The following is a 12,335-nucleotide window of genomic DNA, read 5'->3' as shown; positions in this document are numbered from 1 at the left end:
TTCTCCTTGGATTTTAGAAGATCCTTACTTTGATTTGAAGAAATCCATGGAAAAGATGGAGAAGTCGTCGCCGTTGATGAACAGGTGGAGAAGCAAGTCAGAGGGGATCGGTTCCCCCGTGTCGAAGTAGAAAACGGTGATGTGGTTGTCAATGTGGAGATGAGCGGCGAAGATGAAGCTCTTGAGATATTTTGCGAGTCCTTGCCGATTGCCGGCAGTAGAGAGGAGATGATCTCCAGCGAAAGAGTTTTGTGTTTTGATCAAATAAGGACAGGAGCGGAGATAGTGCGTGACTGAGGTATCCACCGTCGGGTGCTTCGGTTATCCATTACTCCGCTGAGCCAGAACTGTTAGCTTTTAACCTAACGATTGGAGATCTAGAATCTGAAAAGGCAAACATTATGTTCAAAGCATACGCAAATAATACATTGGTCAAAAGTAACGTCGAAAGCAGAAATATTTATTATCTAAATAGGGCCTGCTAAATGAATACCTGTCGACGTGAACACTTTTAAGGGTAGCAAAACTCTCCAACGAAACCAAAAGCTCAAATTTGAATCAATGCCTTCTCAACAAAACAAAATAATGGGATAGTTTGCCCTATTTGATGAGGTGGCAAGAAGAGAAAAGAATAATCTTCTTCTTTGTATTATAAGATATGTAATTTAGCTACGTTAGATCATCGAATATTTACCAGAATTCATTTTCAATCTTCGGTAGAAATAAATCAAAGATCAGAATATATGTTCTGCTCTGCGAACCGTGTAGGGATTTATGCTAGTGTGAATTTATTTACAAACAATTGAAATGGTAAATTCGCAACTTTGTGCACCTTACGTCATGTTCTCTTGATACCCAAATTATTAAATGAGTTCTACTGGTAGTTGTACTAGTGGAACTTTTAAAGTGCAGTCATTCAATTAAAACTCACCGACTCTCCAATGCTAATACTAGAGAAAGGAACCTATGAACTGTGCGGTTATTTGTAGCGCATAAAATACATAAAACATACATATCAAGTTATCAACATGTCATACAATAATAAACTTCATGATATCGTGAATATATTTATGATTAACAATCTCAGAATGAGAGCTTAAACTAAAATGTAAAGTATATATATAAATAATCACTCTATATGTAAATATATATGCAACAGCTTATAAACATTGTCTATCTATGCTGGGCTCTAATTTTGATTTAAAAACATGGGCCTAGGCTGTTGCCTTATTTTCATAAGGGTAGGCGTGGCTCTATTCTGCTCTAACGTAGAAGTAAAACATATTTTTCTAAAATAAGTAGAAAATGTATTAGAAAAAATATGAAAATTTATCTACTTTTCGAAAAAAATTCAAACTAATCAGATAATAACTTTTGTATTTTATTATTTTATTATTTTTTAAAAAATCTAAAACTATTTCTTTATAATATTTTAATAACTAATATAGGGTAAGATAGACCAAAATGGTAGATAACTGAAAATGTGAATTAGGACAAATAATTACCTAATTAATTAATTTGTTCCATATTAGCAAATTAGGATTGGATACTAATGTGTGTGAGATTTTAAAACCCCGTTAAACTGGTCAGGCCAGTCAACCTGGATTTGAGAAAAAACTGGAAAATTCAGTAAAACCAGTAAAACCGATGACTTGGAACAATAAAATCTGTATTTGAAAAAAACCAGAAAACTCAGTAAAACGATAGTCCGGATAAAAGAAACTCCTGATTCTGCAAAACTAAAACATAGTTTATAGTCTTTTAACTGTTCTAAGAATTTTGTTATGAAGCTATTAGTGATTAATAGTTTTTTTCTTTTCAGTTTTCACATATTATTTCATAGTTTTTTCTATATACGAAAAAATTATTAGTCTTATTCTCACTTCTCATCTAAATATTATATGTTTCAAATTTTTCCATTACTATAAGATTTGAAATTTTGTTGTAAGAAAAAATATACATTGTGATTTGAATGTTAATCTTATGTATGTCAATCATTTAAGTTCATATAGAATTCCTTTTTTTGCTTAAAGCATATGGTATATATACATATATAATATACAATAAAATTTTAAAAACCCGTTAAACGGGTTAAACTGGCCAGACCAATCAACCAATATATATACTGAGTCGATCTTGGTTTGGTTTTCAAAATGTTTAGAGAGTAACATAATAATTGTTTTGTTACAAATTAATAGTTTTATATTATTATTTTCTAACGTGTGTATAAATATTACCAATCTTTATATATAAAGTAGACATTTTCCCTTCTTCTGACACGTGGCAGGGGGGTTTGTTGCCACGTGTCTTCTTTTATTTATTATCAAAATTCACATGTTTGTTATATTAAAAAATTACCGATGGAACTTGAATAATGCAAAAACTCAGAAAATTAGAATAAATAAAAAAATAACAAAAGAAAACGAAATTTTCGAGTCTGATAGAATTTCTAAGAATTTTAGTTATCTAATCGTTCTCGCACAAAGAATCTTTATATGAAATTTGATAATTATTTTATTGGTCAGTAAAATTCAAGATGAATAAAAAATAAGTAAAATAATATAAATAATTTTAAATATTTAATTTATGAACAACTAAAAATAATATTAACTTTCACTATTTATTATTTTTTACTATTTTCTATTTTTTTAATTTACAAATTAAATATTTATTTCACTACTAAAAATCATAAAATAACTAAACTAAGAAGAAGAAACTAGAGCACAACATATGGTCTAAACCTAAAACCTCCACAACCACAAAAAAAAGGTAAAATTCCATAATAATACTAACTCAATAAAGGTCCGAAACTGAAAAGAGATTAAGAATGAAGAATAAATTATCTCATCTTACTACATAGTGTTTTAGCTAAAATAATCAGAAGTCAGAAAAAAAGCAAAAAGATAAAATCTGAGACAAAGCAATCCTCCGAACACAAATGTGTGTGATAGAGTACCAACGCAAAGAACCAAAAAAGCAAGTCAGAAGAAAAATAATGACCAAAATGCCAAAGTCAGCACGAAGTAGGAAGGCACATGCCTAAAGCCCCAAAAGCCCAGCCACCAGCTAAGAGGTAAGAAGCATCTCACAAATTAAAGCAAGACGCATATGCCAGCGAAGAACCACAAAACTCTAGATAAAAAGGACCAAATCTCCATGAGATTCACTCCGTACGCCAATACCAAGGGAAACATGGAAAGAAAAGAAACAACCTGAGGGAGCGAGAATGGAAGCCAACCACCGAGAAACAAGAGCTCAAGCTTGATACCATAAAAAACCTTCCAAGCCCACCGAGCATACACGGAGGAAAACACTATCCAAACCTAGAGTGGCAAACTTGGCAGAAATGAGAGCTACTAGAGATGCGAGCAGCAATGAAAACTGCAACGAGATGAGAGAACAGCGAGTGAATGGAAAACAAAATGAAATTAGCAAACCGTAGAGCCGTACTCAAGCTATGAAAGAGATAAAAGAAATTAGATCACGAAAAAAAAAAAAATTTAAAACCAAGACGAGCATGGACCATCGACGTCAAGCCAACGACAAGGAAAAAAACATCAACGACGCCTAAACTCTGACCCAACCCAAGAATATGCAGTCTCCGACATCAGCCAAAATTTAAGGAAGAAGAGGAGCAATCAATATTGACCGAAACAACCTACAATGCAGTGAGAAACAACCGCACAACTTGGAACTCATAGACCCGACCTACAACAAATATGAGATAATCTCACAGGACAAGACGGACAATAAGAACTCTACTCCAACACATAACAATCATTCCTGGGAGAAGCACCGGTGAGGTAAATGAAATACAAAGATGGTGATAGGTAAGGTCAAAATATAGAGATATGGCAAAAAACATCTCAAAAAAATAATGTTCAAAATTTTGAAAATACAATAAAATATAATTTTGACTCTGAAATCGTTAATCTTAGAATCAACAAATATATAAATGCAAAGTTATTGAAATTAAATATGCTTTATATGAGAGGCTCACGTCACCACTAACAAATACTACTATATACACGACAACACATTATTGAAAAAACAAACACAAAATATATTAACATATCACTTACTACTACATAATACAATAAAATTACAAATAATACTTTTAACAAATAAAAACGGCTACATAATTATATCATCCAGAAAACTCATACTTATTAACAATAAAACAATATTCCGCGCGAAGCGCGGACACCCCCCCAGTGTATATTAAACTCTCTTTCATGGTAAATGGGCATCGTTTTAATTTTTTTGTCAATTAATTTAGTAAAACTTCATAATACTCCTTAAATTGGTGGACAAACCACTATAAAATCGATACTTTCTAGAGAAACAGAGAAAACAAAAGTTTGAAACATCTTTGACTTTCATCATATGTTAGTCAAGGATGCAACTATGCTTTAAAATAGTATTTTCATATTTTTGAATTTTTCTCAAAATCTATGTGTTATATCCATCCACCATAACATATCTTACATATTACTTAGTTTTGTACAGATAAGTGAAAGATAAGCATTAAACCCCATTACAAATCTATCATATAAAACATAGTTGCTAATTAATATCCAAAGTAACTGTATGTATATATTAACATGATTTTTTTTTTGCCATCGTCAACTAAATAAAATTAAAGCAATTTCGAAGAAGGTACCAATTGAAAATCGAATAATACTCTTTATATAAAGATTTTTAACGTTAAAACCCCTCAACTAACTTTCTTTTGGGTAAAAACCTACAAACTAACTTTATTTAATGAATTAAACCCTAGCAGGTCATAATTACCATTACTACCGGTAAATCTTTAGTTTAGGTATTTCTACATCAGGTAAACATAGTTGAAGGGTTTTCCATTAAAAATCTAAAAAATAAAAAAAAGTTCAAAATTTTATAATATTATCTAAAAATTAGTAACTTAAATTTTCAAAATCAGCATTTTTTTTTTTGTAAATATAAGAGTTTGATGTGTTTTTAAAATCAACATTATATATGTATAAATTAAAAATGTAAAAACCCATAAAATATAATAAAAATTATCTAAAGATTTGCCTATAATAAAATTACTAAAAGATTAAAAATGTAAAAAAAAAAAAGAGAAAATATTATCTATTAAAAATGTAATAATAAATCTTTAGATAATTTTTATATTTTCTGGGTTTTTACATTTTTAATTTATACATAATATATGTTGATGTTAAAAACACATCAAACTCATATATTTACAAAAAAAATTAAAAATGCTAATTTTGAAATTTTAAGTTACTAATTTTTAGATAATATTATAAGATTTTGATTTTTTTTTAATTTTTTTTATTTTTAAAGGTTAAACCCCTCAATTATGTTTACTTAATGTAGAAACCCCTAAACCAAAGATTTACAGGTAGTAATGGTAACTATGACATGCTATGGTTTAATTCATTAAATAAAATTAGTTTAGGGGGTTTTTTCATTAAATACTTAGTTTGAGGGTTTTTACCCAAAACAAACTTAGTTTGGAGGTTTTTACCCGAAACAAACTTAGTTGAGGAGTTTTAACGTTAAAAATCATTTATATAAATATATACCATTAATTTGATATACAAGAATTGATTTAGTAGACGTTGACAATTGTTTTTTGAAAAATCGTGTAGATCACCAAATCGAACAGGCAAGATTCTCATAAAGGAAGTTGAAAATTATATTTGTTAATTTTCCTCTGATTTTCCTAAATACGCGTTTTGAGGAGTTATATAAGTCAAAGCGTACATCTCAAGAAACAAAAAAAAGACCAAACGTTCCAAAGAGAAGAAAAGAATGGGTTACAAAGTTGCTAGAGCATCGGAGTATCTTGCCATCACCGGTGGTGGTATCCAAGACATCAAGCTTGCCAAGAAGTCTTGGGTGTTTCCATGGCAGTCTTGCACCGTCTTCGACGTTTCTCCGGTCAACTACACGTTCGAGGTCCAGGCCATGAGTTCCGAGAAGCTCCCTTTTGTCATCCCCGCCGTTTTCACCATCGGTCCACGCGTCGATGACCCTCACGCTCTCTTGTAATTAATATTTCATTAATATTTTATAGAACTATACAAATATAGTGGTCAACTACGTTAAGCTAATAATTTTTGCTAAAAACTAAATGGTGAAGCATATTAAACGTGGTGGTCAGATATGATGGTCAGCTATGGTGGTCAATTAAAAAGTGAAGTTTGCATATATTGTGGTCAAAATACTGGAAAAATTACGTCTCATTAGTTTACAAAATAACAGTCAGGATAAAAGATCTATGGAATTAGTCTTTAATATTACCAAGCTTCATCGAGGAGAGCAATGATTCCACCAGGCTTCTGCAGATGGAAAAGAAAGGAGAAAGTGAGGTTAAAACATCCAATTTGATAACACTGTCCTTTCTCAGTTAAGCAGACCTTTTCTATAAGATCAAGAACATCTTTGTTGTCCATAAATACAATGTAGCTCCAATCTATTGCTTCTTTTGTGTACTCTTCCTGCTCCATCTTGAAAACGTGCTGAACATTATAATGTGATCCGCCTCTTTTCAGTTAGGGGGTAGTAGTTTGTTTAACATTATATTCAAGTCACTGTATTGCACAAGTATGCTGTAGTGAAAAGGGATTTCCGTCTAGTTGTTCTTGGTGCGGCTTGTATCATGGTTAAGCTTCTCAAGTCAGTACTCATCTTTGACAGAGATATAATCTGCATCTTGTGATTCATTTTCCTGTGAGCACTCACTCATTGTAGCTTTGCCCTTGTGATGTGACCCTCTCTGTAACTCTCACTCACTGCAGCCAATGAGGTGTGTTAAGCGAACACATGTCATGTTTGACTTATATGTTGTAATTATTTTTTGGAGGATCAACTCATAGCAGTTTATAAATTTTATGCCATTTTGAAACGGGATACATGAACGTTCTTGATTTAAACTACAAACTATTAATTGGTTGCAGAGTTAACTTTGTTCGTCGTCAAGAGGTAAGTTTTTAACTTATATGTGATTGTTTTCTTGAATCGTTGATGGAATCCAGTTTCTTGTTGTTTCAGAAATAGGCAGCAGCCTCGGTTTCAGTTTATTGTGATGAATCGTCGGAATACAGGTTAGGATTCTCTTCTTAGCGTTTGAATTTTGAGTTATATAAGTAGTTTAGTACATAGTTTTATCTGTAAGTAGTGATCTGTAACAACTAACAATGACCTTCAAATTGGTTTAGATCCTCAGTAGGAAGCATAGGCTGGTTTACGTAGGCGATGTCTCTTGGGAACACTTTGGCTGGATCGGCAACTGGACCACCATACATGTCATCAGCAAATCATCTACAACCTCATCAACCCACCACTGCCCCTGCGGAAGCTGCACCTCCACAAATATTATCACCACCGCCTATACCATCCTCCTCTCCTCTAATGCCTCTTTTTGACAACAATCCTGATCGTATCAGTAGCAACTCCAATGTTCATACAGATCTGGTGACCCCTTCCTCTTTCTCTGGGCCCCCACGGATGATGGCACAACCACACCTCATTCCTGGTTCATCTATGCCTTCTGCTCCTCCTCTGAACCTTAATAGTGCGACTTACCAGCAGCGCCCACATGGCACTCCAATGCTTCAGCCTTTCCCAAAGAGCGCGATTGAAATCAGATGGCTCACCTCTACATAGAGCTTGTAGAGATATTGTGGCCTTTCTGAGAACAGTAAACCGTTTCTGAGCTTGATGAGTTCTTGTTCGTCTCTGAATTTTTTTTGCAGCACCACTAAGCACTTCTGTCCTCCTAGCGTCGAGTTCAGCCATCTGACCAGCCCTCAAGAAGATCTTTGTTTTACCAATCTGCATTAACAAAAGATACGAGTTTGCATTTGATTTCTTTCAAATTTTCCATCACTGAATCATATTCCATTGCATCATTCATACTAGACAATTGGTTCCATTAACTAAATAATACTCAAGGAACAGTTACCTGGTATCCTTTAAGTCCCATGCTGTCCAATATCTTTTTACACACGACTTTCTCATCGTAGCTGTTCAGGGAAAAGTCAAAATCTGTAAATATTGATTCCAACTCTCACTAAACATTATAATTTTTACGGGCTAGTAAAATTGCTGTTTACTTACCTCCCTTCTAAAGCCGAAGGACATAGAAGTCCGAAGCGGTTGACAAACTCAAAGAAAGGTTTACGTGTTGGATACCCTGCGCAACTAATTCTGATCGCCTCTAAAACACCCTATACAGAAACCGTAAAAGTTTTAGAGTTATTAGCACACACTTTCCTGCCATTACTCGCAGGATACTAAAAACATAAAGAGGCTTTGTGGAACCATGCTCATAACCCATATGTCTAGTCTAGAAAAACATAACTGTGGAAAATATTATCTTATGTATACTTACACCACAACGCAGCTGCTGCATGATGTTCACATTCTCAAATACGGCAGGTTTTAAGAGATTGTTAGGCTTCACACATCTGATGTAATGAGGCTCGGTAGAATTTAATGTTTCCATCAGTTGCTGGAGTTGCAGCTGCATCAATCAGGCCAACCGTATTTTAGTTCTTACGTTTACTTACTAAGAGAATATTAGTAAGACACTCTTCCTTAGAAACCACCTGGATATTTTCAATTGAATAAGCTTCCTACCTTGAAACGAGAACCAATAGATGAAAACTTTGAAGATTTAGATGTTTCTTCAGGGAGTGGAGGGAAAAGACCCACGACAAAAGGGCATTTGGAAGCTCCCAACAAATCTTGGTGTTCAGGGATCACATAATCCTTGTTTTTATCCAGAAATAGATCAGACTGATATAGAACCTGAAAGAAATTTAAAAGACACGAGAAACTTGTGAAACAGTCCCCTTGTGTCAAATTTTTCTTGGTAAAAAGAAATATACAACGTACTTCTCCGGCATAATGAGCAACGGTAAAATCTGTTCGAGAGAGTTTTGGTTTGATGAATCTCTTGTGAGCCTTAAAAGTCTGATATAACTTGTTTGCAAATGTTTCGTGGGTTGATTTTGGAAACATACTGGAAAATTGCGTCTCATTAGTTTACAAAATAACAGTCAGGATAAAAGATCTACGGAAGTAGTCTTTAATATTACCAAGCTTCATCGAGGAGAGCAATGATTCCACCAGGCTTCTGCAGATGGAAAAGAAAGGAGAAAGTGAGGTTAAAACATCCAATCTGATAACACTGTCCTTTCTCAGTTAAGCAAACCTTTTCTATAAGATCAAGAACATCTTTGTTGTCCACAAATTCAATGTAGCTCCAATCTATTGCCTCTTTTGTGTACTCTTCCTGTTCCATCTTGAAAACGTGCTGAGAACAACAAAAGGAACTAATAAACTCAGAGATCACAGCTGGAAAACGTACATCGTTTCCAGTACAATCAAGAACCTACCTGATTGAAATGTTGCTGCAACTTCTCATTAGTGAAATTGATACAGAACTGTTCAAAACTGCACCAGAAAGGTATTAGCAGACAATGGCGACTGCTATCTGTGAGCCTAAAATCACGTAAAAGGTTTCATTACCTGTTAGTTTTGAAGCTCTCAAATCCGTAAATGTCCAAAACTCCAATTAGACATTTTGAATTCGCATCTTGTCCAATCGAGTTATTAATCTTATTTACCAACCTGCACATAACTAGAGATATTCACTTAGTATCAAATATGTAAAGATCCACTATTTTGACACTTAGAACCAGCCACCTACCAATCGAACAATCGAGAGTAGACTGTCTTAGCGAGACCATCCCTGCTCGTAACAGCACTCTCTGGATCGAGACTTCTCTTGATAACTTCCTCGGGTGTGACCATAACACGTTTACATAATGCATCTTCAAGAGCTTTTAAATCACACCTAAAAAAGAGACTTCCAATTAGCTAGAATAATTGATAACACATGTAAACATACAGAGGCAAAAAAATTTACGTACATGAGAAGTTCCGCTGCTGTCTTAAGATGAAACTTGGCCTTATCATCCTTAGGAACAGATGAATCCACTTCCTTTCCCTTAGTAAACTCGATGTTTCCAATATGAAGAATTGCAGCAACCACCCTGAAAATTGCTTCCTGTTGATATAGACAAAGAGAGAAGCTAACCGTCAATATAAAACTGCAAAAAAAAAAAAAAACTATATTAAATTTAGTAGCTGCTTGCACAAACAGACCTGTTCCTTTTCGCTAATTCCGACAATATCCATAGCTCTCCTTGTCGCAAGATAATCATGAGCATCGCTTATACCGACAAGCTCGTAGCACTTGGACTGGTTCAGATAATGAAAGGTCTTTGGATGGCCCAGCTTGTACTTTTCAATTTCCTGCTTAGTTCACTTAAGTTATGGGGCGAGTTCTTAAAAACAAGATATACATAGAAAAGAGCTGCAGGTGAGGTTACCTCCTGCGGTGCTGCACAAAGAAGATAGAAGCAGTGGTAATTGCGCTCCGGATCAGAGATTTGACACACACGAGACCTCTCCAGAAGATAGGTCCTTATGGCAGCTCCAGATATTCTTCCTTGCTTATCAAATTGGATTTCAACAAATTTACCAAAGCGACTGAGCACAAAGCATATCAAACAATCAGCTGAATCACCAACAATGAATATAGATAAGAGTGCCCACTATTATGAGTGGATTTTGGCTCACCTTGAGTTGTTATTCCTCACAGTTTTTGCATTACCAAAGGCTTCAAGAACAGGATTTGACTGGACGCAGATATAACAAACAAGTTAGTGAATTAAGCTCATTGTAAAGAAGCTCATAGAGATAGAAAGGTCATTTACCTCAAGAACTTGTTGTTCAACAGTCCTTCCTTCAGTAACTGCACGACCTCCTAAATACGCAAGGTATCTCATAAGCATCTTAGTGGTTTCAGTTTTTCCAGCTCCGCTCTCACCACTTACAAGAATCGAATTGCTTTTCCCTTCATTAATCATGGCCCTGAGTGTACATTGATAAAGGGCTTCTTAGGCTGACAACATATACGTGGATCATAATATATAGACAAGTTTTTAGAATCACCTGTATGCAACATCAGCGACAGCAAAAACATGAGGATTAAGTTCTCCAAATGGTGCTCCTTTGTATTGTTGCATCATATGGGCATCGTAGATGTGAGGCAACCGTTGAAAAGGATTAATCGCTATAAGGATGTTTCCTGTGTATGTCTGTCATGAACAAATAGATTCTAGTCAAGACATTAAACAATCAAAAGGTCTAAACATATTTGTTATAGGTACTAACATAGATCTCATTAAGTTCATATCTGATCTTTAAGTTCTGAAGGACACCAGGTTCGTGCAGGTAAGACAGCTTTGTCATGTCATCAACACCACCTGCAGGAGCTTCCACATCCTTTGGGTATATCTTTGACAACTTTGCAGTGATCTATATAATATAAAACAGTTATGGGATATTAATTACAGGTGACAAGTTGAAATGTTAACAGTTAGTGTGATTGGCTTGCCTTCTTTCCAGTTGTGGCTTGGATCACAACTTCTTCTCTAGTGAGCTTTTCAACCTCACCATCAATCCAAGCCACGTCTGAGTCTTCAACCCAAACATGAGAACCGACAATAATGTTTACTGGAGTTCCCTGCAATTTACCAAAAACATCACAATAACTAAAGGGACAACAACAATGTAAATATGAATAGCCAAAAAGCTATCAATACTAATAAACTGTATACAGTGAGCTATGTAAGGGAGAGAGATCTACAGGAAAGTAAGACGTTCACGTACCATTGTTCAATATTGGTCAGTCTTTTCTTCTTCACAATGATTACAAGGGAAGGAGATCCATTTCTCGGGACATTCCCAGCAGTATAGTGACTTGTTACGCAAGAAACCTAAAAATCTGTAGATTTCTAGACAAACAGACACACAGGAGAGGGATTCGGACAAAACGATTACAGTTTCCGACAAAACAAAATCAAATCACCGATATATTACCACAATCTAAAGACGTTCAGAGGAATAAGATCACCACACAGAACAAAAAAAATGATGGGATCACCAGAAACTGAAATAGAACAATGAAACTGGGAGGAAGCAAGATCGGAAAAAAACAAGGAGAGAAGAAGAAAAGAAGTGAAGGAGGGACTGTAGGAATGAGTAAACAAACAAAATAAGAGAGAGAGAGAGAGAGTGACATTGTTGTTCATCCTTCGACTTCGGTGGGTTTCTTCTTTCATCCCCATGGAATTCGCGCCAATTCGTGGACCCTAATCACTCACTGTCTCTCGCACTCCACGTACACTCTCCCCTTCAAGAGTATCTATTTACTCTATCTACCCCCCCCCCCCCAAGTCTCTCAAGATATCATTTTCGTCCCAGAA

At 34.8% G+C, this 12,335-nt stretch overlaps 1 protein-coding gene across 1 annotated transcript; it reads right to left on the bottom strand.

Moving 5' to 3' along the window:
• Nucleotides 1-6,510: 6,510 nt before the first annotated feature.
• LOC106359406 (myosin-9) lies at nt 6,511-12,061 on the bottom strand. Its single transcript, XM_048766267.1, has 20 exons — nt 11,740-12,061; nt 11,465-11,593; nt 11,242-11,385; nt 11,020-11,165; nt 10,782-10,938; nt 10,645-10,703; nt 10,395-10,554; nt 10,168-10,317; nt 9,933-10,069; nt 9,710-9,856; nt 9,529-9,630; nt 9,396-9,453; nt 9,212-9,313; nt 9,096-9,133; nt 8,893-9,019; nt 8,635-8,805; nt 8,387-8,518; nt 8,113-8,222; nt 7,958-8,018; nt 6,511-7,827 (listed from the first exon to the last, which is right to left on the bottom strand). The coding sequence occupies exons 1-20, from the start codon at nt 11,740-11,742 to the stop codon at nt 7,531-7,533; spliced, it is 2,430 nt and encodes an 809-aa protein (XP_048622224.1). The 5' UTR covers nt 11,743-12,061; the 3' UTR covers nt 6,511-7,530.
• Between the last annotated feature and the right edge of the window lie 274 nt (nt 12,062-12,335).

This window comes from Brassica napus, chromosome C8, assembly GCF_020379485.1.
Source record: "Brassica napus cultivar Da-Ae chromosome C8, Da-Ae, whole genome shotgun sequence".
NCBI lineage: Eukaryota > Viridiplantae > Streptophyta > Magnoliopsida > Brassicales > Brassicaceae > Brassica > Brassica napus.
The sequence above is the reverse complement of the archived record's forward strand: the minus strand, read 5'-3'. Positions and strand labels throughout refer to the sequence as shown.

Bases quoted from the DNA above. Each gene is read 5' to 3' on its own strand.
- LOC106359406 (XM_048766267.1), bottom strand. The intron at 11,386-11,464 runs GCAAGCCAATCA...TATATTATATAG, and splicing joins AAGCCACAACTGGAAAGAAG to ATCACTGCAAAGTTGTCAAA. The intron at 9,631-9,709 runs GTAGGTGGCTGG...AGTTATGTGCAG, and splicing joins TACTCTCGATTGTTCGATTG to GTTGGTAAATAAGATTAATA.